The sequence below is a fragment of the Camarhynchus parvulus genome, chromosome 5 (assembly GCF_901933205.1).
Source record: "Camarhynchus parvulus chromosome 5, STF_HiC, whole genome shotgun sequence".
Classification (NCBI taxonomy): Eukaryota; Metazoa; Chordata; class Aves; order Passeriformes; family Thraupidae; genus Camarhynchus; species Camarhynchus parvulus.
Genome location: NC_044575.1, coordinates 10279013 through 10302832, shown reverse-complemented (window position 1 = coordinate 10302832; position 23820 = coordinate 10279013). Strand labels below are relative to the sequence as shown.

The 23820-nt window shown below is 43.6% G+C and overlaps 1 protein-coding gene across 1 annotated transcript in view; it reads left to right on the top strand.

The window, feature by feature from the left end:
• The first annotated feature begins 5436 nt into the window (after positions 1 to 5436).
• The window catches only part of SWAP70 (switching B cell complex subunit SWAP70), a 35832-nt gene continuing 17448 nt past the window's right edge, over positions 5437 to 23820 (top strand). The window contains exons 1-3 of the mRNA XM_030950258.1: positions 5437 to 5618; positions 14200 to 14340; positions 19353 to 19526. Coding sequence (XP_030806118.1) covers positions 5520 to 5618; positions 14200 to 14340; positions 19353 to 19526 — 414 coding nt within the window. The 5' untranslated portion in view covers positions 5437 to 5519. The remainder of the gene's footprint in view (positions 5619 to 14199; positions 14341 to 19352; positions 19527 to 23820) is intronic.

Below are 23820 nucleotides of genomic sequence, written 5' to 3'. Positions count from 1 at the left end.
TTTAGGCAAGGTGTTTCACAGGATAGGGATGGGGGGACAGGAGAAACACCTGCTGTTCCCAACCTTTAGTAGTCTCACCAAGTTTAGGTGATGTTTTTGCCTCTGCAGCTCTTCCCTCTTGCCTCTTTTCATTCTCATCTACTTAGATTCAGGACAGAAGCTCCTCATAAATCTCCCATAAAAGGAGGCTGTAGCCAGGTGGGGATCAATCTCTTCCTCCAGGTAACAGCGACAGGACAACAGGAAATGGCATCAAGCTGCTCCAGAAGAGGTTCAGATGGGACATGAGGAAAAATTTCACTGAAAAGGTTGTTAGGCAGTGGAACAGGTTGCCTAGGGAAGTGGTGGAAGCACCATCCCTGGAAGTCAAAAGCCATGTGGATGTGGCAGTGAGGGAAATGGTTTAGTGGAAGTGCTGGGTTAACAGGGGGGCCCAATGATACTGGAGGTCTTTACCAACATTGAAGATTCCTTGATTCTGATTGACTTTCTTCTACATTAACCCTGCTTATATGGCTTTTTCCACTGGCTATTTATCTTTCCAGTTTCCACTCCAAAAGATGGGATACTGCAGCACACATGGGACTGAATTTCCTCTTCCTCTCTGCAGGTAAGGTCTGTGGTATTTTGTTCTCTATGGTGAATCCTGTAACTTGGTGAGAAACACCTTATCAGCTGAAAGTGTAGAGTAAGAAGTGTGTTACCAGGGAGGAACTGAAAGGTAACCTGATGTTTTACCCCTACATTATGTTTGTTTTCTGAAGTTTAAATAAAAATGCATGTATTGTGCACATGTGTATAAATAGTAGAAAAATAGTGAAATAGGTGTGCCTTGCTGTAATCCCTTTAAAGATGGCTCTGAAAGTCTTAGAAGTGAATGGAAAATTCACTTTTTTATCTTTTTTTTTTCCCTAGGAGAGACTAAACTGCCATTCTGATTCAGCATCTAATGCTGCTTCTTGTTTCACCTAAAACTACTGAAGTATTTTAAAATAACAGAAAAGACAAATTCCTCAGATGGCTTGAGGATTGCATCATGCTATTATGTCAAATATACTTACTGCTTTTTACACTCTCCCCCACTGTTTCCTGGAGATGTTTTATGGCAGGAGAAGTCTATTCAGAAACTAACACATTGATAATAAACCCCAGCATTTGCTTCAGTTTTATTTTCTCCTGAAACATTGCTGTGAAGTGGCAGATATTGGAAACACAGTTTGCTGCAAAGTTGCCTTAACGGTCTTCAATTTCTGTTTGCTTCCATTTAGTTTTCCCGTGGAGAATGAAAATGACTGTTCTAGCCAAGGCTGGGAAGATTTTCCCTGGGCTAACAATGAGCAGAGAACTGAAGTGCTGGAATTCTTTCCTTGATGTCAGTTTAACTGACTCAGTGGCATAAAACAAAATTAGTAACGGTTCAAGTGCGTAATCTTTCCTCTGGTTAGAACTTCCCTGACAAATAGTTATTATTTGGCTAACAAGGAGTAATTAAGCTTCTGCAAAGAGGACCAAGAGAAAAGTGATTGACCCCTCAAGGCTGAGCCTCAGCAGGGTCTAACTAAAGCTCCTTCCTGAAACTGTGAGTCACTCTGTGAGACAGAGCCAGTCTTCCCTCCCCTCAGTCATGTTTTTTTACTGTGCTGAGGAAACAAAATTAGGACAAGCACAGATTTTAAATGAAGTTGCTGAGCTCTCAGACAACTTTCAGGAAAAGCAGAAGTATGTGAAGTTGCATCAGAACTTGCTTTTGTACCAGGCAAGCAATTTAGAGTTTATGTAATGTTATCAAGGGTTTCTTGTGATTGCTGTTAATTAATGGTTAATGCATTACATGTCAATCTTATCTTCAGAGGGTCAGAATGTAAAGTCTTTGATAAGCAAAGATCCAGATTAGCATATCAAAATAGAAGGGTTCCTTAAAATAACTCACACTTTGGGTGTGGATGCAGTTAGTCCTGTAACTTTGTTAAAGCTATTTTGGGTAAGCATAAAAAACAAAGGTTTCATTCCACAGCAAGTTTGTCTGCATGTGAAGTTCACTTTAACTGGTTTTGCTCAGTTAGTTCAATCCTATAAAAACACTGAGGATTTAAATATGAGTATGGCTATATAAAATCATGTACTGGGTTTATGCACAACTTGTAAGCATCCTCTTGATTAACCTACCAAGTGCTGGAGCAGCTGAGACTTGTATAAACCACTCATTTTAATGAAACATGTAAGCATGGACTGCTAACCTAGTGACCTGAATGGGACTATTTATATTCTGAGTGGAAAACAAATCCTGTTCTGGCAAAGGATTTTAGCATGTCATTTAAATCAGGAGTAACAGAAGCCAGCAAAAAGAAGGAAGAGAAAATGAAAAGCAGCACACAGGGTTTTAGTGGGGTTTTTTCTGGAAGTTTTTTGTTTGTTTGATTGGTTGGTTGTTTGGTTTTTTTGTTGTTGGTTGGTTTTTATATGTGTGGGTGTGGTGGGGTTTCATTGTTTTTTACAATTTGTGAAGCATTTAGTTTGCATTTTGTTTTTCCACTCAATTGTTTTTACCAAAAATCCAAACTGCCAGAAAATCACTGAACTCTGTTCAAAGCACAGATTAAGTCCCTGCCATTAGAAGATTCATGTGTGAACTACATTAATTGCTTTTCCTTAGTGACTTTTCACTGAATCTAACTGTATTTTAATGCATTTTAGGAAGGGTCTTCTGTGTTTACTGGTGACCTTGTGGGTGCTCAGCTACTAACTTTTCTGCATATATAAAAGTTGTCTCTTTCCTTCTTAAGTGGAATAATTGTCTTCTAATTGGGGAAATGCTAATGTATTTTAAGATGGCAGATGTTTCTGGTAATAGTAACAGCTGTAATGTTAGCAAATCAGATTCATTAGGAAATTTTATCAAAATAATTTTTTATGCTACTCATATAGTTCAGAGTATCCATCTTGAGGAAAGAGCATAAATAATTATTTGTGGATTCCAAAGTCCCGAATAAATTATGGAGCAAAAGGCTGGGAAAAAGGAGAAGGAAAAGGCTGTTAGGGTATGATCAGTGAATAAGGCAGATTGTGTTTGGCAACTGACTGTGCTACTGGGAGGCTATAACATCTCTAAAAGATATCTCTAAAGAATAAAAATCTGTGGATGATTGTAGTCTCCATCACATACAGAAAACCAATCTTATGATTTATCACCTAGGAGAATTAGAATGACTTCCTACAGTGGGTTTTGCTGTCTGCTCATCTGCCCTGCTCCTGTAGCCAGAGGATCAGTGGTTCATGCAAGTTAGGTCTGTGCCTCCCCAGCTTGTGCTGAGCTGTGCTGTCTGTCCAGCCTGGCCTCCAGGCCCACGGGGGACAAATTTCCCTGGCTGATTGTCCCAGAGGATTTTTTTGGCAGGTCCTACATGGTACCAGCAATGACAACCCCTGCATGCCCTGCACTTCATCTGAAAATGCAGCAAAGGGTTCTGGTGTGAACATGTTTTATATTTGGCCATAGAAAAAAAATCTATAGAGTTGTCCCTTTGGACAAAACTCCTGTAATAGCTCGAATGACCAAAATGGTGTAAATTTTCCATGGGCAGGATGTGGGTGACGTGCTGCACCTGGTTGATGTTGGACAGCCCAGGGTTCCTGAAGGAATGTAAGGTTATCTACACTGTTCTCTCCATTATAATGTTGGCTGCAATAAATGGTATTTTAAGTGACACTTTAGAATCTGAGTGCCTTTCCTACTGGAATCATAATAAACCAGCACCACCTGGTACAAAACAGTTGTCAAACTGTACCTACCAGAACTATTTCACTTGGAGTGCTATTTTTGTTCTGATGATGTAATTGACTGAAGACTAAAATTGGGCAAAATCTAATTTTTTCCCCTGCTGTTTATTATGTGTCTTGAGTTTGGGATCTTAATGGTTCTGTGTGAAATCCATGAAAATAAAACCCTCAAGGGATCATGAGCTGTGTTCTATGAATGACAATCTCAGTGTTCAGAGCAATGTTATGTAGGTTACAGAGAGACAGAAAAGTGTGAACTTTTCCATCAATTGCAGGAAATAGTGGATGCAGGAGTCCTATTTCTCATCCTCTGTCAGTCAGTAAGTGTTAGAGAGTTTTGTATCTTCTAAGACCATGCCCATCATCCCTCACTTCTTCTCCCCCATTGTCCTTTTCTGCAAAGTGAGCTCACAGAGATGCTCTCAGTGCGTGGCTCCTCTTTGGGCCTAGGGCTCCAGTGCATTTGGGGTTTGGATCCTGGCTGTGTTGCTGACATGATTTTTATGGTATTTGCTCTTCAGACTGAAATGCTGAAGACATCCATTAAGATGTACAAAAAGGCCATTCCATTTCTTTCCCTAAAGCTGGTCTAAAAAGGTATTTTTGGCTAAGCAGACCAACTAACACAGGACTTAGCCAAAACTATAGGAACTCCATACATGGAAAAAAGACCATTGAGATCACAGCACATATGTAATAAATAATAATTTGCTTTTCCTACAACATGCAGCAGAAACTATGCATAAATTTATTTTAGTAATCTCTGTTGATGTCGTTGCACAGCTGCTGCCCTCACCAGAGCTTATTCCCATCCCACAGCATTAAAGAAGACTTAACACAAAAAACCTAACCCAAACACCCAACAACTCTCAAAAAAACTTCCAACAACACAACTCCTTCCTCTTGGTCACGTTTTGTCTGGCTTCAGCTCTGGAGGTAGTGGAGCAGGAGGTGTTTTTAGCTCTCCCCCTGCACTGGGATTGCACTGCGCTCTCTCCAGCTGTGTGCAGCCTTCCTTCCAAGCTGTTTGTGGGGCAGAAAAATTCCAAGAGGAAAGCTGCTCTCCTTACTGTGAGGTACACCCTGCTGGGAACACTGGACCTGAGACTTTTATAAATTCCATTCACAGACTCAACTGTATTCCTGTTCTTCAAAAACCCAAAATCTTCTAGGGGGGAATTATTTGGAAAGACAGAACAGTATCAGGCTCACTGATATATTCACGACAGCCTGCACTACCGCTTAGTGCTTATTTTATCTTTCCAGTAGCACGTCACAGTGACAATTTTTTATTGTTTTATTTACTGCAACCAATGTTAATTTATCTTCCCAGTAGCATGTCACAATGACAATTTTTTATTGTTTTATTTACTACCTCATCTGAGATGAAAACCCTGAACAGTGTTTTAACTGTGCTGAAGAACACTAAAGAGACCAATGTTAATTTATGCACCCATGTTACACCGAGCCATCAGAAATAAACTGAAAGGGACAGGATCCAGCACTTGTCCATTTAACCGTGTGCATTTCCTAGTAAGAATAAAAGGCAGACCTGCGGCAGCAGAGGAAGCCGGGCACGCCGGAGAGCGCTGAGCCGCAGGGCCGGGCGGCGCTGAGGGGCGCGGGCCGCGCCTGCCGGGGCGGTGCCAGCGGGGCCGGGCCGGGCCGGGCCGCGCCCCCGGGGCCGGCGCAGGCCGGGGGCACAGCGGCGGCGGCGGGCGCAGGCCGGGAGCGGGCCGGCCATGGTGGGGCTCAAGGAGGAGCTGCTCAAGTCCATCTGGCACGCCTTCACCGCCCTCGACCTCGACCGCAGCGGGAAGGTCTCCAAGTCCCAGCTGAAGGCAAGCGGGGGGCGGCAGCCCGGTGGGGTGCGAGGGGTCGGTCCCCGCCGAGCGCTGGCGCCGCGGGCACGGGGCGCGGGCTGGGATCTGCGTGCGGCGGCCGCTCTGGGGGCACACGGCGCTCGCTTTGGGGCTCTCTGGGCGCTGTAAATCGCGTTCTCCCCGCCGTTCGTCCCACGGCATCGCTGTCCCTGCGGGCCCCGGCCACCTCCGTCCCGCGGGCGGCTGGCGCGGAGCCGTCCTGGAGCCCGGGCAGGCTGATTTTCATTCCGCTCCGTCCTCCCCGAGATGTCAGCGCACAAACCCTTGTTGTGCTTCTGGTCCGCTTTCAACCACATGTCCTTGCTACCCTTTCTGGCCAAAATCTTTTGTGGGGTAGCCACAAGGTCCCGTCTATAGGGGTTGGCTGTGTCCAAGTGAAATTCACAGCTTGCCAAGGGGAGAGAGAGGTTCCACAGTGCCCTCTTATTTGGATATAAACAGGAGAATTAGTCAAGAGGCTCCAACTGTGCCATTCTTTCCTTAGCTTATACGCTGAAGTAGTGTTTGTGCTCTTAAAAGAGCTCTCAGGCAGCTCACTGAATCCAGTCCCGTCTTGGCCCTGCTTTATGGGACCGTCTTGGCCTGGGAATAATAGCAGGAATCTGGCTAAATAAATATTTTGAATAGGAACGCAACACCTGTTGACATTGGAGACTGTGGGTCCTTGTGCTCGGCGCTGGGGCTGCGTGGGCAGCAGCAATCAGCCGAGGTTTGTGCCTTTGGTGGGATTAACTCCACCAGCGACAGTGGCCGTGCTGTGGGTGCTGTTCCCAAGCGTGGCTCTTCGCTCATGGACTTTATTTTTAGCATTATGTAATGAGGGTCCGGAGCTGGCAGCGTGCTGCAAGCGGCCTGTTCCTCTTCTCCTTTTCTTCTGCTGGGCTGATGGGGCTGTGAGATAGAGCCGGACTCGGGCAGAAGTGACTGCGGGGCAGGATCCGGGCCAGACGCCAGACCTGGCTGTGAACTCCAGCTGAAAATGTGTGCAGGCCCTGGGTTCTTCACAGGGGTGTCAATGAAAGCGAGTGTTTGTCTTCCAGCCTTGCAGGATGAACTGAAGCAGGTTGAAGAGAAGCTTTTTTTTTTGTTTTTATCATCTTGCTTTTTATAGGAATCCTGTTTTCCTGTCATGCTGCCCAGCACTCCTGGTGTGCTCCATGCCCTCACCTGAGGGTATCTGCAGATGTCGTGGTGCAGGCCAGTGCAAAACCTCAGGTGATGGAATGGTCTTTTCGAGCTAGGTCTTATAAGCTCTTGGAGATCTATATCACACTTGAGATAGCTCAGCTACTTCAGATGGTATAAAATCAGCAGGATGGCTTCTGTGGCAGTGTTGGAAACAGAAAAGTTTTATTAAAAGGCAAAATAACACAGCTCTTTACAGAGAAAAACTGAGCTAAGTGTAAGAGGCTCTTGCTCCTGGTAAAACACCTCACAAAAGTGATTAGTTCCTTTGTTGTCGTCTTTTCTAGTAAATTGCTTAGGCAGGACTTTTTGGCTTCTGTCTAATTGGCTATCCTTAAGTTTGAGGTGAAGTCCCTAAGGTCCTGTGAGGTGTCTTTTTACCTAATTGAGGAGAGAAACTCCTGTGCTTTTTTCCTTTTTAAGGAGACAAAAGATAATTTTGTCACTCTGTTAGCAAAGGGCATATTCCTGCACTCAGGTGCTGCCCTGAATGAAGTGGCTACAGAAGCTGCCAGCGTGCTGGTGGGCTGGTACAGTGTCATCAAAAAAAGCAGGGCTTTGTGTGTTTGTGCAGCTCTGTGACATAGAAGCTCCTGTGGGAAATGTCAGGTGGAGGATCTGCGAGTGCAGAAAAAAGTCTGAAATGAGGTTGCCACCTTCTCTGTGGCCACCAAGAGTTAGTTTTCAGGAGGGAAGGTGTTCTTGTATAGACTTATTGTGGCAAATGCTGAGTATGGTGTCAAGCTGATGGTCCTGCTGGGGAGAAAAGGTGTGCAGGGTGGCAGTAGCCCCACATGGTCAAAAAGGGCAGGCAGGACAGGAAAAGAGAAGTTCCTGTATGATAGAGATAGGACTGTGTTGTCCTTAGAAGGTGTCTCCCAATGAAGTGTTTCTCATCATCACGAGGAAGGTACAGCACTCCTGTAAAATGGAGTGATGATGCTTGGAGACCAACAGGTTAGTAGAGATCTATGATATTAGAAAAATATGCTTAATAATTGAGTGGAATGGCTGTTTTTAAAAAATTATAAAAACCTTTTTGTTTTGTGAGAATGGCAGTGTTGGAACCTGCTGAAGTCTTCCCTTCTCAGTAAGAAAACCTACTGGCCATGTGTCTTTGGTTTGTGTAATCCAGTATAAGGTGGTGCCATCACATTTCAGGGAAATTCCTAAGGGTAATAACGTTTGGTTGTTAAAGGAAGTGATTTTTAGTTACTCTGCCTAGAAGTGACCTTTGATCCTTCCATAAAAATAAATAATTAACTTTAAATACTATGGGGAAAATAAATATCTGTGTGTGTGTGTTCTGTAGTTGAGGCCCTACTGCAAAGGGTTTGCATCACTCATTTGTTTTCAGTAGATCTAGAGCAGATGGATGGAGGTGAGTCAGTTTGGTCTGTTTTGTAGTCTGGAGAAACAGCAAATGCTTGAGGGCAAAAATGGGACTTGCTTGGAATAGTAAGGATATCATGAGATGTCTTTTATCCATTTGTATCTTTTGTATATGTTCTGAGCTGCTGAGAGAGGAGACAGTCAAATCAGTCCTCAGTGTAATTTTGAATATTGTCTGCTTCCAGTAGGCACTGACTTGTTTGTTTGTTTGTTTGTTTGGGTTTTTCTATCTTTTTTTTCAGCTGATAGTCTTCAGAAATTCTACTGTTGCATTGGCTGCAGCTCTTAGGCTTTTTTTCTACATCAGCAGAAACATTTGTGTATTCTGTTCTTAAATTACAGCTTTAAAGCTGGACACAGTCATTGTTTTGCCAGTGTGTTTTTTGGCATGTTCAAACACTGATACAGCAAGGCTCAGGTGTAAGTTCTGTGTACACAGTTACAGCTGCTGCTTTGATTCCAGCATGAGCTACATCCAAATTACTTCCTTTCCTGCACTTAGATTTGATTTCATCTTACAATCTGCAACTTTAAAATGAACTTGTTAATTCACTTTTCATGTGGATCTTGAAACTCTGAAGTTTTACATATGGTTCCACTTGACAGCCAGCAAAATTGCCTGTACTGTGTGTGTGTATGATTGGATCTTGGAAAAATCCACCAATTAGTTTTTACACCCTCTCTGGAAGCTCTTCCACTTGTTGCTTTGTGACTTGTCTCTGCTTAGGCGGTGGGTTTATTTTGGTGTTCTTGTTTTCCATGATGTATTGGGGTGTATTTTCTGAGTCTTGGGGTCTTGGACTCCTGGATTCTATCTGCTGAATGGGGATGGTGAGCCACATGTGAAAATTATGTCTCACTCAGGCCTGTATTACAACTTTGGGTGACCAAAACTACTTGTCAGGCTTAGAAAATTCATACTGGTCTGTTCTCATTTCTGGAGTATTACAGGCTTGTTGTACCTCTTGCCTTTGCTTTGCTTTTCCCCTAGATGAGAAGTTGGTGGCCTGTGGGAAGAGGAAGAATGGTGTAATCAGGGGTGAGAGGGGTGGTCTGACCACAGAGGAAGACCTTGAACAATGCAGTGAGGCAGGGGCAGGGTGGGAGCCTGGCCGAGTGGGCAGGACCCCGTGGGACAATCGGCTTTGTGCAGCGGTGCAGGGCAGTAGGAAATTACTCACTGTGACTCAGGGACAGGGTCCTGCTCTGGGACTGTCAGCAGGGCTCACAGTGTGTGTGTTAGGGCAGTGCTGTCAGTGAGGTGTGAGGGAGGGATGCTGTTGTGCCAGGAAAGCACAGGCAGCCTGTAGACTAAAACAGGGAGCCTGAGGAAATGACAGGGCCATGAGGCTGTGCTTGAGAGGAGCAGCTCCCAGTGGATCAGCAGCCTGTTTAACCTTGAGCAGGCCTGTGCCCAGGTGGCCAAGGCAGCCAGTGGCATCCTGGCCTGGATCAGCAATGGTGTGGCTAGCAGGAGCAGGGCAGGGACTGTCCCCTGCGCTGGGCATGGTGAGGGCACACCTCGAGTGCTGTGTCCAGTTCTGGGCCCCTCAGTTTAGGAAGGACACTGAGGTGCTGGAGCAAATCCAGAGAAGGGCAGCAAAGGTGGTGAAGTGTCTGGAGCACAAGTCCTGTGAGGAGCAGCTGAGGGAGCTGGGCATGTGTAGCCTGGGAAAAGGAGGCTCAGCAGTGAACTTACTACTCCATAACTGCCTGAAGAGAGCTTGTAGCCAGGTGGGATTGGTCTTTTCCTCCAGGCAACCAGCAAGAGGACAAAAACTTAAGTTGCAACCTTAAGGAGGTTCAAGTTGGACATTAGGAAGAATCTTTCCACAGAGGGGCTGATTAGATATTGGAATGGGCTGCCCAGGGAGACTCACCTGATAGAGTCTCTGGAGGTGTTTAAAGAAAGACTGGATGTGGCACTCAGTGCCGTGGTCTGGTTGACATGGTGCTGTTCTGTCATAGGGTGGACTTGATGATCTCAGAGGTCTTTTTCAGCCTAATGGATTCTGTGATTCTCTTTTGTCAGGGAAGATGTAGAAGAAAGGTTCAGTACCTGGAGTATGTTTACAAGGAGCTCTTCCCAAGGGCTGGGAGCCCCAGGACAGAAAGGCCTTGGCTCTGTGGGCAGATGCATGCTGACGCCAGGATGTAACTGGAGGCCAAGGGGGATTGTGCAGATAATGAAGGCAAAAGGAAGGGTGAAGTTGTTGAAAATGGTGATGAGGGGTCTGCAAGTGCCCAGGAGTGAAAGGAGCAAATGAAGGAACAGGAGCTGATGTGGATGAAGGGCACAAGTGTCAGGAACCTGGGCTGGAATACACTCATCCAGCTGGGAAAGAGGCTGCGGCAGAAACCCTGATGTTGAATAATGAGGCTCCAGATGGGTATGTGCTACCTGAGTGGATAAGGAAGCTGGACCTTGGGGGTGTGATGGTGCAGGATGTGGTGTGTGTACGGTGTACCCTGGATGAAATGACCTGGTGCTTGTGACAAGGGGCTTATATGATGCTGCTTTTAGCACTGGTCATAAAAGAAAAAGGGAAAGTGCTTGTGAGTAGCCTTATTTTGGCTGGCCTGCTGGCTGCTGACATGGATGTTAGGGAGAGATGAGCCAAGAATGTCTTGGAATGAATTCACACAAAGCCACTGAATGGAGCTGTGGGATCTGGGATGCCAACATTTTAAAATCTGAAAAAGAGACGGAGAGTGGGAGGACCCCCCTGAAAGATGGAAAAGAAAAAGAGAAAACTACCAAGAAGCTGACAATGGCTACTGCAGGATTAGTCTGCCCTGGTAATGCTCCCACTGTCATCTGGGCCAAATTTTTGTCACTGAGCAGTAAGCAGTCTAGTAGATTCTCCCTCTCCCTGTAGAAATGCAGATCACTTTTATGGGACATGGTTAAAGGAAACTACTCAGATGGTAACAATTCAACACGTGCTGAAAGTTTTGGAAAAAGAGAACTCAAGAGGGGACCAGCTGTGGCAGAGTAGACCTGAAGGTAAAGCAGCATGAAACGGGGCATAATAAAGTAAATCCAAAGTCTGTGATGACCTTTGGCATTCAGCTTGCTTGTATTTGTATTTGGAACAGAACACCTTCAGTGTTCCCAGGGAAAGATGGGATGCCACCAGGCATCTTTCTTAACAACTTTCCCTTGAAAGTGAAGTAGTTGTTGTACCTGGAGTGCGCTGGTGTCATGAACCCCGTGCAGGCTGCCTGTGCTGTCTCAGACCCCAACTGGGGACCCCACTGTGCCCATGTGCTGCAGCAGGGATGAGTCTGTGGGCTGGGGCAGGAGCTGGCTTTGGCACGAAGTTGAATTGTTAAATGTGGCATCCAGAGCATGATAAATGCGGAAGGAGAAAGCTGCCTAGCAACCCTGTGGGCACTGGGGGAATAATCCTGACTGCTGCAAAACTTCCTCATGCTTGATGTAGCTTCTGCAAGGCAAGGAGATTCTTTTGTACCCCAATTAGTCTAGTGCTCAGCTACTTGTTGGGGTTTTTTTAGGTGGTTAATTAACATAGAGTATCTTCAGGTCCAGATAATGTGATTTGAGAGAACAAAACCAAACCAAATGAGACCTCAGGGCAGAATTTTTCTGGCTTACCCTGCACGTGAAGAATTCAGCTGGCGCTTGGCCGTGTTAGAGAACGGCAGCTTTGGCAGGCGCCGAGGAATTTCCTGAGTTATGAAAAGAGAGCCCTGGGCACCAGAGAGATCACAGATAAGGCAAATCTTAGAAAATAATTGAAAGTGGAATTCTTTCCTGGTAAGTTGGTCACTTGATGCGGAAAGCACCTAGGTTTCTGTCAGCCCAAGCACAGCAGGAACACCAAAAAAAGAAGACAAATATGTAGAAAGCACATGATAAGAAAGTATTTTATCAAGACTTTTTAATTACTTTGGGAGTAAGCTGAAATCAGTCATGCTTTCAGAATGTTTTTATTAGCTGAGTATTTTTTTAGTTATAGTATTAGCAACTCCAGTGTGGTTGGAAAACAGTGGTCATCTCTCTCTCTCTCTCTCAGAAATTCAAGAATCCCTCAAGCTTCTATAAATAACAGCAGAAGCCTTAAATAGAAGGGGAAGCACACGTGGTAGTACATCCCCCAACCCTGTATGTAAATCACATGGACTCAAATACTTGATCTGGTTAGAGACAAGGATGGATTGAAGTGTTGATGGAGAGTGCTGTGAAATGTGGTAACTTCTAAATGCTCTTTTGCTGCTTTGGGAAGTGCAGCTTTTGTTGTGCTATGGCTGATGCTGTTGTTTTAATTCTTTATAAAATTGTAGACCTTGTAAGCTCTAATGCCTCAGTGTTAGCATACATCTGTGAAAATAAGTATTTCTCATGGAAATGTCTCCTTTTCTGAAAGCAAGTCTAACTTTGGAGGTATGTAGAGAGGAATGTTCCTCTGAACTGAATATACATCTCTGGCCATCTTTGTAATAGTTTCTGCTAACACAGAGATTCTGCTGTCTCCTTATCATGCATCAGAATAGTAAATGTACATTTTCTTCTTTCTTGGGGGTAGGTGGGTGGGGGAAAGCCCAGACATTTTAAGTGTGTAGCTTTGGTTTGATTTCCTAGGCTTTGACAACTTCAGACTTTCACTTCTTCTTTTACAGCTACTTCATCTTTGACTATCTTTTATGTCTACTCACCTAAATAGACATGCTTATAAGTTTTCTGCACTTTTTTTTTCACTGCTTTCCCTTTGCATCACTTTGGTCTGTTTTTTAAAATTCTGTATAAAACCCACAAAACTCAGTTGCACTTTGTCCCATGTAGTTGTCGATTAAAAAAAATAATAGCACTGGCAGCATACCTTTTGAAAAGATGTGATCTGTTTTACCTTTGTGTAATATTTTCAGCTGTGTTTTTTGCCTTTTTTGCATTTCTTTCTGCGCAAACTGTGGCAGGGCGTGTAATACTAAATCCTTAACCCAGCTCATGTTGGTGGTACATGATTTTCAGAGGCTCAGCTCTGCATCATGCCAAGGGGTGCAGTGGGCAGCCTGTTACAGGTCTGACCTGAACCCAGACAGTGTGAACAGCCAGGGGGAGGGATGGTGCTTTGCTGGTTTTTGGGAAGTGCTGATGGCACAGGAGTCGCTCCTGCCCGGGTTCTGCCTTCCTGTTGGTACTGAGGTGTTGGTCTGTGCTTGCAAAGCTCAGCTCGGGCTGAAGAACTTGAGGTGTGCTGGCTAGTTTGTTTTTAGTAATTCAGTACTTCCTTAAAATCAGTCAAGTGTGTAGTCTCTTCTTGAAGGTCATTTCTCAAGAACAGACGTGAGTGTTAGTGGTTGTCAAGTTTGTGACATACTTCATGCAAATAGCTTTTTAAAATAAAAATTTGAGAAGCACACCTAAACCCTTCCTCTTTCTGTAACATTACTTTCCTTTGCAGCTGAACTATGGGGTCAATGTTGAGAAGCAGCCCTAAAACAAGCAGATGAGAGAAATCCATAGTTAATGCTTTAATCTGAATAGTCTTTTCTTTGTAAACTAAAGCTACACATTAAATTGTTTTCTTTGTTACTCATTTTCACTAGATACAAATATTTATAATTTCAAAGGCTAGGTGTTTGTGGTTGTTTTGATAGCTATCTGACTTCACTCTGCAAATATTATTCTGGTGTTCCTGCATGCCTCTCCTGGTTTTCAGCTGCATGGGGATATATGTACAAAGGGGAGCTTGTGTAGCTGCATTTGTAGCTCTCTAGGGCTGGACCTCTCTGTGCTCACGTTGCTTCTGTAACAATCAGCTCTCTGAAACCATCAAGTGAGGATTTTTTAGTTATGTTTTGCAAAACTTTGTGGGGCAGAACTTGTGGTGACATCAAAGTGTCACTTCGCACATGGTTTTGGAGTCACAGGTCTGCTCTGGAGGGAACACACCGTGGTTAAGGCTGACAGTGTCACTGGTTTCTCTTTTGTCCATAGGTCCTTTCTCACAACTTGTGCACAGTGTTAAACGTTCCCCATGATCCAGTGGCCTTGGAAGAGCACTTTAGGGACGATGACGAAGGACCAGTTTCCAATCAGGGTTACATGCCTTATCTAAACAAATTCATCTTGGAAAAGGTAAGTTTTGAATTCTCGTATTCTGTGCTTTCTTGTATCAGCTTTTGTTGTTGGAGTGTCTTTGTGGTAGCTGGTGCCTGCAGGAGGCTGCTGCTGGTGTGGAGACACAGGTTGGAAGTGTGTCTGAGGGGTCCTCATGGGGTGGCTACCCTGGGGAGCCTGTGCCTAAAAATGGAAGGATGCACTGCTCTCTACATCTCGTATTTCCTGTTACATCTGGCCCTTGCCTGAGCTGTGTTCATGCAGAACTGTGCTCATATTAATAAAGAGTAGGCACTCAGTTTGTGGGAATTGGGAGTGGGGCTGTGGCTGAGCCCCATCCGCAATGGGCTGCAGCTGTGAGAAGCAGGTGAGCAGTGTTGGAGGTGATGAGCCATGGAGTGCTGAGGTGTTACTGACCAGTCACCAAAGGGAACAGAGGGCTCACAGGTGCAGTGCATCAGCATGAGGAGTATTAAAAGGTTGTGCTGAAGAACAAGAAGGGCAGAGGCTTGAAGCCCTCTGAAATTGTATGGGGATACTCTGTGTATTGTGGCTGTCTCAACTGTGACATATGCTGTGACAATAAAGCACCTCAGCCTGAATTTATGTGAATGTGTCGGGGAGCTGTAGGTTGTCCCACTTTATACTGCAGCTGCAACAGAGTATTGTCACAGACTCCTTTACAAACAGAAAGGGTAAAAATATCTTCACTGTTTTTCACAAAGTACTTTAATAAACAGATCCCTTCAGAAGGTTACAGTGGGTGACATTAGGGTGTGTTGTGAAGTTCTGTCTTGCAAGTTCTTTCCTTTCATGTCTGAGCATTAGTCAGTCTTCTGTTGTGCCTTGTTTCAGGAGCAACTCTGGAAAGCCAGCAGGTCTCTCCCTCTCCCTCTTCTCTCTATCGTGTTGTAAAATAGGTGCTCACTGGGTTGGAAAGTTAGGAAGCCCCAGACAATGATCTTCCTGCTTTTTTTCTGTCTTCTGTTCACGTACTGGGCTGGGCAGCGAAAACAGCTCATGTGATGGTGGAAACGTCAGCTTCAACACCACTGATTTCTTGTACACTTGAGGGCCAGCCCCAGAAACCCTCAAACTTTGATGTTGTGGCTGCAGAGAAACAGAGCTGTTTGCTCTTTTGTTATGTGAAGAAGTCCTGAACTGACATACTGCCGAGAAGTCCAGTGCAGCAGCTGCAGAGGATGCAGACTCCTCAGCCACACTTACTGATTTCTGCTCCTTCATTTAATAGTGGTGGAAAATGTGATATATATAATGCAGTCTGGCAGCTTCTATCTAGCTTATCAACTTCTATCTAGTTTATCAGCTTCTCTGCCTCTCTAGTCTGTGTTTCTCTCCCACCCAGAGTATGAGAGACACACCAAGAGTGTCCTGTTTGATGTGTGGGAGTTGTTGGCCTTTAATACATGTAAAGGTAACTCTTTAATGTCTTGGTTGTTTGATGCTGAAGAACCCTGCTTTGTCCCTAAGAAATTGTGATAGCCTTTCTGCTTCATCTTGGCTGTCTGAGATCCTGTGGAGACCAAGCAGTATTTTTTCCCAAATTCTGGGAAAAAAGAGAAGGCCTTAATTTATTTTGACCAAAGGATTACAGTGGGAGAGGCTGAACCACAGTGGGTTAATAGTCTTTGTAGACAGTAGCAAGCCATTAAGTAAAGAAAACCCAAAAGAGATGTGTATGACTTTTTCAAATATAAAAATGCTTTATTTTTAAAGGGTGTTTCTAGGGAGAATAGTTATGGAAATGAAGAGCAAAATGGCATTTAAGTAACACTTCTATATTAAAATGACAGACCTGGCTATGTAAGTAAGTAGGTTTGAAAGGGAAGAGCATGACTGTGTATAATTTCTTGTTTGTTTTGTTCATATGCTGATCTGGCTTCTAGTGATTGCCTGATATATCCATATCATCAGTTAATCTTAAAAGATTGAAGTGTTAAGGAAAAGGATTAAATTATCTATAGCTTGATGTTATTTGATCTTGACTAAATGCTGGTAAATAAGAAAATTAGTGAAGTTGTTTGGACAGAAGGCTATCTTTTTGGACAGGAAAAATCTTGTCTGTGACTTCTCTTCTTTTAGAGATGAGTTTACATCAGTGCCAAAAGACAACATGCAGTGGGATGAAGTCACTGATTCATTGTGTGTCTTCTTTGTTTAAAACAAACAAACAAAAAAAGCAAACAAGAAACTCCTTCTTTATTTTTCCAAGGCGTAATCTGTTATTTTAGATGGGGTGATAGTAGAAAAATTGCTGTTAGTATATTCTAGTAAGCAAAGCTACTGAAAAAGGAGTGATGCTTTATACTCCCAGATACACAGGAAGTTCTCTCAATTTCCAGTCCTGCATCTTGCAGTGAATTGGTTGATTCAAGCAAGAGCCACTGGCTCAAGAAAGGTTTTTTTGATCTTAAGATATTTGCTTTAAGACATTCATAAATATTTTGTGGATGATTTCTTAAATTTCTTTTAAACTAGTTATATAGCTGTGACTTAGACTTTTATTGAGAGGACTTTGTAACCTTTGGAAATAACTCGTGTTTTACTCTTAAACGCAGTTGGAACTTTTTATATTTTTTTTTGTGCTGACTTACCCTGCAATAAAGCTTCCTTATATAGAATCAAAGAATCATCAAGAAAGGGACAATTGTGAAGAAAGACAAGGTAGTTAAGCGAGGTACATTTGCTACAACTAATTTCCTTTATTTACATAGGTAATTTCAGTAAATGATTTGAGTAATTAGTATTGTCTGATTGGTGATTTCCAGTCTTATGCATCTTGTTACTCAGCAGATAGATGTATCCATAATTTTCTTGCATCTGCAACAAAACCTGCCTTGTTCTGTAAATGTCTCTTTATGCAGGGAGCTGTGATTTGCCAGTATAGTGTCTCCATATCGGTTTTACTTTGTTCCTTTACCATATTTTAGCATGTTCTGTTATTTACAATGTATATCTTTAAATACCAATTGGAAATGTTTTCCTTTCAGTGATGGCAGTGGTGCCATTTTACAGCAGGCCTTATTCAGAGCAGGGAACAGTCCTGGTGAGGGGAGACCTTGTTCAAACCTTAGGTTATCTCGTCTTCCAGGCAACTTCATGAATGCAAGTTACACTGCCAATGCTTGCTATATTTTTGGAGCTGTTATTTTGGAGAGCCAGGGCTTGTTTGCTAATGTTTTTATTGTCCTGAATAATTCCTAAACAGTGTCTCTGTTCTGGATGGCACATGGGCCCCACAAAGTCCATTTCAGAACCAAATCTGGATTCTGAAAAAAGGGCTTACATGTCTAAAGTGGGATTGCTGGCACTGTGGGACCTCTTCCCCTGTGGTAAGATGGTTGTGAAACCTCCTGCAGCTCCTGGTGCACAGTCCTGGTGGCAGGGACGTGCTGCAGGTGACCTGGGCTTTGACAGGAGTGTCTGAGGGGCTGCACTCCTGTTTTGCTGTGGTAGCAGAACCTGTGCACTGCCAGGACATTTCCAAGGTGGAACTGCACACTGTCAGGGTGGGAAAAACACTTCTAGAAGAGAAGTCCTGGTTCATTGGGCAGGGTGGAGAAGATGCAGAAAAAGCACAGGCAAGAGTAGCCAAGGAGTGAAGTGCTGGTGAATAGAACAGAGAAGGAGGAATCCTGACTTCTAGCCCTTCATCCAGAGGGTGTTTGTTCATTCAGTTGATGTTTCATTCAAGATCTGTGTTTCTTGTGCAAACAAGACAGATGCTGAGCTTGTGGCTGGAGCAGCTCTGGCTCCTACAGCTGCCACCCCATTCAAAGGGCAGCTGTGTAGCCTCTTGCATCTCCACTCAGGTTGGTGGCCTCTGCAAGCATGCAAAGTCTATGATTTTTGTTGATAGTCTCACTCTTAGGCCTGGAGACTGTTTTTGTCATCAGGTTGGTTTCTTGTTTACTTTTGTATTTATTTTTTTATCTTTTTTCCCCTCCTTTTCTCCTGTACCCACATCAGTTCATTGACTTCCCATGTCTGCCACTGACTGAGCCAATGTGGTGTGGTCGCTATATTTGACTGCTTACCAGACTGGGCAGGAAATCAGGCAGTTTGCATTGGTGTTCTTCAAGCACCTGAGATCTGTGGTTTGGCTTATCTTTAAAAAAACCACTGACCATTACTGATCTCACTACCACAAGAGGTACAAGAACCTGTTCCTTAGATGTGTTTTCTAAAAATCTCAAAGGGGCTTCCCTTACGGTGCCAAACATGCTTTAATCAGTAACACATTGATAAAGAAATAGCATTGCTAAGTTATGGGGAGAGAATAAATAGGTTTAATGTATAACTTAAGGGAGGGTTTGAAAACTAAACAGTAAATTAGAGCTCTTGCCTGTATAAATAATTCACAGATCTGTAGATGCAGCTGCTAGATATGATAAAGGATAATGAAAAAGAGGGATTTTTGTATCAATGAGGTGAAGGTGTGCAAGCCTGGGAAAAAACAAAGATTTTAAGTGGATTAGCATTTGAGGAAAAAGATTATTCTGTGTTTATGAATACTCTTCAAGAGTTAAAGTAATGTGAAGTAAAAAACATACTAAGGTCCTTCCCAGTTGTTGCTCCAATATTGTTTTTAGCATATCCACATGTGGATTTGGCTGTGCTGGTTTCCAAATTTGCTATATAAAATCTCAGTAAGTCAGTGCAGTAGGAGGGCAGCTGGAACTGAATTCTGGAGATGTTTTGGAAGCTGATGTGCTGGAGGAAACACAGAGTGCACTGTAGCCTCCTTTCCATGGAGTCAGAGTGTAATCAACTCAACCAGAAATTGGAGGTTGGATGTCAGTTTTGCTAGGAGGAATCCTTTATTTTACCCCATGCAGGAAGTCAGACTGGGTTGTTACAGTGCTCTTTTTGGGCCTTGGTGTTTTGTGCAAACTGCAATTTTCTTGCTGTTTTTTATATGATGAAACCTGACAAACATTGTTTATCTGCTCTTCTGTGCCATTCGTGCATATCAATTTCTTTGTTGTTCTTCAATTTCTTCTCTTTAGGTTCAAGGGAACTTTGACAAAGTTGAATTCAACAGGATGTGCTGGACTCTCTGTGCTAAAAAGAACCTCTCTAAAAGTCCTTTGCTGATTAGCGATGAAGATGCATTTAAAGTGTGGGTTATTTTTAACTTCTTGTCAGAGGACAAATACCCTTTAATCATTGTACCTGAGGAGGTAAGAAACAAAAACTTAAGCTCTTTAACACCAGTTTGCCTAATGTCTCAGTTGAACTGTGTTAAGTGTGGTACTCCCTAGAGATTTAAGAGGAAATATTGTTTAATTTAAAATTTTTATTCCCCTCTTTTAGAATTGTAAGGCCTCAGATGCATTTCTCTGTCTTCCAGGGTGGATATATGGGGATTTCCACAGGATACTTGAGATATCAATAGCTCTGTGTGTCTGTCATTTAAGCAGCCTGGACTGAACAGGATAAACAGGATATGCATGGATGTGATCCTTAATCACTGCACTTGCTTATAGGTGGTTACAATTTTACAAGTTCCATGTGATTCTGAAAAAAAATGCCCTCATGTTCTGTGTTATTGGGACTTGCAAGATGAGTCTTCAGTCTCATATCACCCTCCTGATGGAGAGGACAATACAAAATTTTGTGATGGTGTCTGTTTCTGATAAAACCAGCCAGCCCCTGAACACTCTTGCTTGAAATGTCGGAGGGAATAATACCAGAGAGATCTCTTTATACTTGCAGTTCATGAACAAGTATTGGCAGCACTCAAATAGGTATTTTAACCCTAAAGCAAGATTTTGGTATCTCCACTATTCTCCCCTTTGGGATGGGTGGGGAAAGAAGCAGAAAGATCAGAACTGTTGGCATAAATAACCCCTTGCAAAACTGTGTATGCAAATCCCAGTGGTTTGCAGTTCAGCACTGGAGGATGGAATAATAAATATTTGCAAGCTGTTGAACAGCCAGGGATCAAAACAGTCTGATTAACATGCCACTCACAACATAACTGGGGGACTCAAAGGTGTTGTGCCAAACCCTCAAGTACAGATAGCTCTCCTATCAAAATAAACTCTTCAGTTTTGCTTTCTCACTCACTTTTTAGCAGGACGCTTTCACTCTGCACATTTCTGTTTTTACCAGACTGGCCCATGCCTGGCATGCTGTATGCCCATGAGAAATGAGACAGTCTTCTTGCTTGCTGTCCCATTTGTTTCTGTTGGTTCTGGGAAACAGGGATCATGGTTATAAAAGCTAAGACAGCTCTTTCTTAGTGCTGCTATATTTGGCTTGGTAGGTCAGAGCCACTAAAAAATGCCAAAACTGGGACTGAAATCCACCTCTTTGGTTTGTCAATGTGTTCCCTGCTGTGCAGCCTGGCTTACCTGTGGGCAGGCATTTCACATCTCCTGAATTGCTGGCATGGTTAAAAGCTTCAGCCCTGCCAGCTCTGGGGTGTTGCTCCCCACCCCTTCTCCATCAAGGAAGCCCTAGATTGGTGCTGCCTTCTGTGGCTGCTGCCAGGTAATGGCAGCATGTCTGAGTGTTGGCAGATGTGCTGCAGAGTCAGGACTGAGCTGAGAATTTCCTGATTTCCAGATTTTGTATGTGCTGTTATTTCCTTTCCTTCCCATCTTTAATGTCCAGGTTAACCTGTACTGCTCTTACACTTGGATTATTTAAAAAATTCTGATTGTGGATCTGTGTCTGCATCTGCTTGATTACAGCAAGATTTAAATTGTGCAATTTGTTTAAAGAAAGCTTACAGAGCCTGACTGACAAAGAAAGGCTGCTCTGTTCTTATCATATACAATGCCTGTATTCACTCCACCTTCCCTCAGACCACACAGGTAATGTAATCAGCCACTGGAGGAATGCTGCCTGTTGAACTCAGTCCTTTCTGCTTTGCACTGGTCCTGCATCAGGTTCTCTGTACTTCTGGAAAATTTCCCATTTACTCATCTGCTCTCTGCACAAAATTCCCAAAGTAAAAATGCAAAGTCTCAGTTTCAGCCAGTTTTGCTTTTTCTCAGATGTTTTATGTCTGCCTATTTTACAAAATGCCTTGCAGGTCATGTGTACAGTGAGGGGATTTTTACAAAGTGAAGGAGAGGAGGAGGGGGATGGAAGCCCTGCTGTTTGTGCTGTTGATGTTTTTCTGAGAGCAGTGTAAACCTCTCATGTGTGACTACCCTTCCCACCCAGGGAGCAGGCTCTCCTGCCCTGCCCTGCTCTGATCGTTGACTGAGAATATTGCAACACGCCATCTACTGCAGTTCTGGCTCAGAGATCCAGCTGTTTGTGTGGGATCCAGCGGTTCCCCCTCCTCACTCCCTTCCACTTGTTGGCTTTTGTTTTGGTTTTTTTTGTTTGTTTATTTCTTTTCCACTGTATAAGTAACTGAGAAACTTGCCACATGCTTTCAGTTTGGAAGGGTGATCCCTTGAAGATTTTTGTATCCTATCTTGAAAATTATAAGACTTCTTTTGTCTCCAGTGAATGTATTAACACAACTTCATGTGGCTGTAAGGATGTCTTTTCTTCCTTCTTGGAGCAGCTGCTCTTTGAGACATGCTTGGGAGTCTGAATTTCCACTTTTTTTTTTTCTTTTTGCAATTGTAAAAATGAGATAAGTGGTTTCTGCTGTCACTTCATAGATTTAATATCTCATATCTGGAAAAGCCTACTGCTTGAGTGCAGTTTCACCTTATTTGCACTGTGCTGACTAAATATTGAAGGCACTGTCTTTCCTTCTTGCCCATGTCATCTACTTTTGCACTGGTGCTGATGTGCTGGGCCTTTCCTTTTAGGCAGCTGAATGTGGCAGGGTTGTTACCCCCAGCTACAAAGTGTAAGTCTTGATTCCCTGACCTAGGGTTCAATGGGCAGCAAGTGGGGAATGGCTGCAGCTCATCCAGAGAAGGGAAAAGAGGCTACTTTGGAAAGGATTCAGAGATGCAGGCTGAGGAGAGCTTTAGAAAGAGCAAAGTGAGGAAAGAAGTTCCCAAGAGAGAATCTGAAAGCAGTGGAGAGGTGATGCAAGGGCCAGAAATTTCTTGTTCAGCAGAGGCCAGGCTGAAAGCCAGAGGCAGTCACTGGCCTGTGCTCCTCACCTGCCCTGAAAGGAGGGATGTCAGCCCTGCACTTGAGGGAGATAAGGTTTGTAAAATCCAGTGTGGGGAAGGGATTGGGTTGGGGTGTGCAGTTTTGGAATGTGACTTCAAGCTTGAGAGGATCCCTCTGTGTTACGGGGAGAAGTCAGGTGACAACAGAGACAGGAGACACAGAGACAGATGGTTACAGGGAGCACTGGGCACAGCTGGGAATGGCCTTGCACTCCAGTGTTCCTTCTGTTGCCTACTGGTGGGCAGCTGAGAGCACGTGGAAGAGCTGGGAAGGAACAGAGATCCATGATTGTCTGTTTTGCAAAGGTGCTCATGTGCCAAGGCAGAAAGCAGGAACTGGCTGGGAGCTCCTTCCCCTCCCCACAGCCAGATTTTCCATTGGATCATCTGAGATGCAGACATCCAAGTGTGTGTTTCCTTCAGCTCTTGCAGGCATTACCTCTTCCATGGGAGGGATAAAATGAAGGCAAAAAGGTGGAGAGAACTGAATTCATAAGAGGAGAAATATTTCTATTTGTCATGAGCTTTCCTTACAAGTCACCTCTTAGTTGTTACAGACTCATTTGTGTGTCTTGGTATTTTTTAACCAGACATTTTCTGTTTTATAAAAAGGTTTTCAAGCACTTCCCCTTTCTTATTTCTGGACATGTGACTGCAGCCTTGGGAATGCTTTATCGCCCGGGAGCTGTGGTGTGTGGTTAGTTGTGTTTCTGGGCCAATCTTCATGGTGAAATTCAGAGATACACACACTGCATGCTGCATACTCAGTGTTGTAATCCAGTGTTCACAGTTTGTTTCAGACAAACCGAACATATTTGCTGCTTTTGGCTTTGTGAGGAAAAATTGTACAGTCATTTTTCACTTGTCCTCTCATCTTGAAATTTATTAACAGATGGCATTTCTAATCCTCCTAAGAGGAGTAAGCCTTATGTGGCTTTTTGTGCATGTCACAATAAGGTGATATTTTTTTAGCTTGGGGAGGTGAGAATCTGATCCAGTGCTGATTCTTCTGGAGTGTGTTCTAATGGCCGTGTTCACTTCCTTGTTGTGCATTCTAGTACCAGAAACTGAAAGAGTGAATGAAATACTGGGAATTGACCCTTGGCCCTTCAGAAATTACATTGAAACTGATATAAAAAGAATGAAAACTGCTTGTGTGGGGTTTTAATTGACGCATGATCTCTCAAAGTTGATGACAGTGGTTAGGAAGATTCTTAGTCACTTAGTTAGGAAGACCTGGCATTCTTCCCATTTCACTGCCTTCTTCCTTGGCTGCTGCATGAAATAGTTTTCAGCTCACCCAGCAGGTTGTTTCTTGAGTTGACCTTTCCTATACTGCACTTAACACTGATTTAATTTGGAAAAAAAAAGAAACAAG